Raw genomic sequence first — 4,612 nt, 5'->3', positions numbered from 1 at the left:
CCCATATTGGATGACACAACATGTCCAGACCGTGCGGTCTAGTCTGGACGTATGCAGGCGGTTTGAGCCTCAGCGTTGGAGATGCCCTTATGCGCACATGGTTTTGTACTTCAGTAGTTCAGTCCAACAAGATTTTTTTTTACTTCGGCAACTACTAGTATAGGACAGGAGGTGCAATAAAATGGGGACTGTTCTGCTGTGCCAGACGCGAGCATATAACAGGGTAAAAACAGAGTACCCCTTTTGAGCCGTAGATGCTTCAGAGATAACGTACAGTGCAGTACTAGAATTCATGCAGAATAATAAAAGCAAAGTGCAAAGCAGAAACTATCTACTGTTTCAGCCAAATCATCGAAGTCAGAGGCCAAGAGCTGCTACGACATGGAGTCCATTTGTTCCATCAACAGAATACTGTATGGACAACTGTTACTGTACAAGCAAAAATGAGCATAACTAGACGATTTACAGGGCCAAATCAGCTACCAATATGGCAAGAATGGGCCAGCGTGCTCATCATCTCCTAGGCCGGCCTGTCAAGTTCCTTGCTACAGTGGACGTCGACGATGAGGAAGATGAAAGGGTTGTCGTTTTGTTAAACTCCTCCTTGTCCTCGCTGAACGCCTTCAGGAGCGCATCTTGCAGGTCATGAAACCTCCTCCTCCTCTCTGAGGATGCATCTCTTCCGAGCGAAGCCAGCTCAGGTTCATCATCCATGATCTTGTCCAATTTATTTGAACAGCGCGGGAAAAAACGTTTGCCGACTTCGACTGGTATAAACATTCAGATTGCAGTTAGTCCAGATACATAAACTTGGTAAGATATCATCTTATAGCTGAATGCGTGCGCGCACACATGCGAGAGTAATCATTAGCAATTCAACCACCGATTATATGATTAGTCAAGTGTACATATTTGGGTTCACTCTTCAGTTCTTATATTAACAGGAGGGGATAAAATCTGGGATTTCAACCTTATCTACACCAATAACCTTATTCAGATTTTATTTTCTTGAACACACCCCCAAGTCTGCGTCATTTGTACCAGAAGAAATCGCTAACAAGGAACGGGTCGTACAAGCAAACTAACACAAAAATGAAAAGGCAGGAACAAAATCTAGAAAGTTAAAAACAGAACAACCAAAAAACAAAAGCGCAAGCTGTGCCTCACCTGTTTTGGAGAGGGCTCTCATCCGAGCTAAGTGTTCCTCCTTCATTTTGAAAGAAGTATCATTTAGATCAACGGTTGTTATCTCCAGAGGTGGATTTGTACTAGGACCAAGGGTAAATTCCAAAGTACCATCCACTTGAGCAATGTCCATTGCTACTCTTGCCTCAATTGGAAACATTATCCTTGCCAAAGCAACTACAAAGCATGAAAATAATTGTGTGAAAACACAACTTCCAAGAGAATAAGAACAAGGTTAACACATTGCTAATTGCCCATGAAGAGCTTCACTTCACATGCAAAATACCACCGACTGTAAACCCTACCAAACAACTAATTTTGAACACTACACCATATGTAGATGAATATTACCTCGGTTTTCAAGGTACAGTAACTTCCCACGAAGACAGTCACCAGCCAATGCAAGAGAAACCGATGCTTCTCCAAGTTGTGGATCCCTTCTTTCAGCTTGCTCCAGTATCTCAATGCATAATTTATCATTGGGAGACGGCTTCCCTTCTTCAGTATTCCCAAAATAATCCCCATGTTTTGTGAGTCTCTTTGCGATTTGAACTGCTTTTCTTCCATCAAATGTAATATCAGAAGGCCGAGCACCTTTGGTTAAAAGGGAGACAACAATTTTAGGATCTCTCCGCCTAGCAGCGATGTGAAGAACAGTATAACCTCTTGGGTTTCTGAGATTAACATCCGCAAGTGCGATGTCCAGAAGTTCTGTTGTAATTTTTGAGTCACAGTGTTCTACAGCATAGTGCAATGCAAATGCATCGTCAAGGTTAGTCTGCCCTTCTGTGAGCAGCATCCTGACAAGCTCCACATCATCAGAATCAAGTGCCTTGAGTATCCTTCTTACGTGTTTGTTAGGAAAGCCATTGTCTTCGGGTGAAGCTAATCCAAGAGTTATCCGTGAATCAATAATTTGCTTGATAACATCTTCAGGCAATGCTTTCTCAAGAGTAATCATGTCAAGATTTGACCGGACTACTATCTCCAGGCATCTCTCAAACAGTTTCACGCAAGATTTGTTGCATAAGTTTGCAACAGATAAGATCAACGGAAGGTTATCCACTTCAACATTATCAAGGAAATCAAGGAGATGCCGCTGCATGGAAAAGAAGGACATACCATGGGTTAGTGCTGGCTTCTCAAAAACATGAAACAATACAACGATAGAAAACTGTTACAAGTAGCATGCCGACAGGCGTTTTCATCAAATGATATACACGCAGCTCATCTGCAGCGAAGTCAGAATTATAAAAACATAAATCCCAATATGACAGCTTAGAAGGAAAAGCATATCATCAGCTAAAAATACATAAAAGTCTGAAGTCTCAACACTGCCACACAGTTGGATAAGAATATAGACGCATAGACGGTCTAATCTGATACTATTTTAAGAATACATACACATAAATTGATTAATCCAGTTTGATACACCCCTGTCAACAAGTATTCCAAAAAATAGAAAATGGAAGCTTTCATTACCCCCAGCCTCTGCGTCGATGATGCATATTTTTAAGTAACTAATCAGAAGTAATTCTATGTGGTTCAAATACTCGTGAGTAGATTAGAATACAAATTGGTTATAAATGTTTTACAATGAAATTCCATCTAAAAATTTATATCATGTGAAGATCCATCGGTTGATGACTGGTTACATAAAAAGGGCGTTCCTATCAAAATACTCCCGCTCAGAATAACATTAATAGATGATCTAATGCAAATTAAGGAGTTTTTGAGCAAATATGTTTGTGAACAGACACCCGGAACTTTATTAGGTGGAAAAGCCAGACGATATAATATTGTGGCAGACTCCCGGTGTTGTGATTTGTGAATTGTCTGGGGAAAGGTGGTGCACATGCTTTCCTATTGTGTCCGGGGGAAAGGTGCTGTACATGTTTTCCTTTGTATTGTATATGTACCAAACGTCTGCATTAATGCAACCCAGATTTGTACAGTTTCATAAGAACTGCATTTTGTTGATGAAAAATAAAAGTAGCCGCAGGTACCATATCGACACCACGGATTCTTTGAGCAATGAAGAATTACCATTTTCCCCAAAAGAGAAACATCAGAACAAGAATCCTTGAGGTGGCATCAAAATGACACAGCGCCTCAAGCTCCCAACTCTATAATATCCATTGACAACTTCACCGATTTCAAGATCGCCACATGATAAGCACAAGCTCCTCATTGCTACCGACAAAGCGTACTAGTAGGAACCTAACGCTATTTTCAGAAGTACTGAAATTGATTAAATTTAGCAGAAACAGTAAGGGGATCTAAGCCCATTTTGCCGCATACAGCAGACGTCCTCGCTTGCAGAAAGAAAAGACGGCATTAAAACTTGCTTTCTGAGCAAACGTGCGCGCAGATATGCATTCCCAGCAAGCACAATAAATGTCTGAAACCAAGAAAGCATCATGGAGGAGAAGGGGAGGGGGAGAGGCGGACCTGGAAGAGGCTGGCGAGCTCGCCGATCTGGAAGGTGGATGCGGCGAAGAGGACCTGCGCCATGAAGGAGACGGCGGGGTGGCAGCCGACGTGCGCGCACCCGTCGACGTCGACGCAGGCGCACGCCGACTTGGGGAGGTCGCGGACGCGGCCGCTGTATAGGTAGTCGAGCACCAGCTCCAGCGCCTCGTACCCGACCTCGACCTCGTCGCCGAGAAGCTCCCGGAGCTCCAACCAGTTGCCCTCCGCGCCGCCGGACGAACCGGCGGCGGCGGCGCGGCGCTTGAAGAGGGCGCGCAGGAAGGGGCTCCGCGCGGACAGCACGCAGCGGTGCACGCGCAGGTCGGGCGCGCCCGGCACGGCGACGAGCGCGTCGGCGAGGAAGGCGAAGTCGTCCGGCGAGCGGAAGGCGGCGGCGAGGTTGTCGGAGAGGCGGCGGAGCGCCTCCACGTCCGCGTCCGGCGCCGCGTCCCCCATGGAGACGCTGTCGTCGCAGTCGGAGAAGGAGGCGGTGACGTGGCTGCTCGGGGCCTCCATTGGCGCTGCTGCTGCGGCGGCCGCGTGCGGCTCGGGAGTCGGGAGAGCGGCCAGTTGGTGGGAGCGAAGGCGCGAGGAAGTCGAAGCGAGCGAGGGAGGGAGGGAGGGGGGAGCGACCCGCGCAGCTGGCCAGAGGGAGGTTTAATATCAAAGCGAAGAGCCAAGCCATTTTTGTGCTAGATTAAATCGAATAATTTAAACCGGGGTGGGATTCATGGCGATCTTGCAAATTGGCCTGACCCAAATTGATCAGGCCGTTGACCGGCGTATTTGTCGCCGTCGGGTACGGCCAGGAGCCACCCGTATTTCGCTGCGGTGTTTTCTTTCACAAAATATATTTTTTCTTCAAAAAGGCCGGAGGGCATACAATAAAACCAGCCCTCACAAGAACGTCCTTAAAAAAATACTCCCCCATCCGAGATAACTTGTCGCGGACATG

General features: G+C 46.2%; 1 protein-coding gene across 1 annotated transcript; it reads right to left on the bottom strand.

Annotated features, from left to right (window-relative positions):
• Window positions 1-314: 314 nt before the first annotated feature.
• On the bottom strand, window positions 315-4,271 carry LOC119267197 (BTB/POZ domain and ankyrin repeat-containing protein NPR1-like). The gene is made up of 4 exons (XM_037548552.1): window positions 3,637-4,271; window positions 1,537-2,284; window positions 1,168-1,362; window positions 315-767 (listed from the first exon to the last, which is right to left on the bottom strand). The coding sequence occupies exons 1-4, from the start codon at window positions 4,171-4,173 to the stop codon at window positions 514-516; spliced, it is 1,734 nt and encodes a 577-aa protein (XP_037404449.1). The 5' UTR covers window positions 4,174-4,271; the 3' UTR covers window positions 315-513.
• Between the last annotated feature and the right edge of the window lie 341 nt (window positions 4,272-4,612).

The sequence above is a fragment of the Triticum dicoccoides genome, chromosome 3A (genome assembly GCF_002162155.2).
Source record: "Triticum dicoccoides isolate Atlit2015 ecotype Zavitan chromosome 3A, WEW_v2.0, whole genome shotgun sequence".
Lineage (NCBI taxonomy): Eukaryota > Viridiplantae > Streptophyta > Magnoliopsida > Poales > Poaceae > Triticum > Triticum dicoccoides.
Note: the sequence above shows the minus strand (reverse complement) of the source record. Positions and strands in the feature narration are given on the sequence as shown.

Excerpts from the sequence above, each read along its gene's own strand:
- LOC119267197 (XM_037548552.1), bottom strand. The coding sequence starts at position 4,173 with ATGGAGGCCCCGAGCAGCCACGTCACCGCCTCCTTCTCCGACTGCGAC. Across the intron at positions 1,363-1,536 it reads ACTGTACCTTGAAAACCGAG|TTGCTTTGGCAAGGATAATG; the intron begins GTAATATTCATC and ends CATGCTTTGTAG. Across the intron at positions 768-1,167 it reads GAGAGCCCTCTCCAAAACAG|TCGAAGTCGGCAAACGTTTT; the intron begins GTGAGGCACAGC and ends TGTTTATACCAG.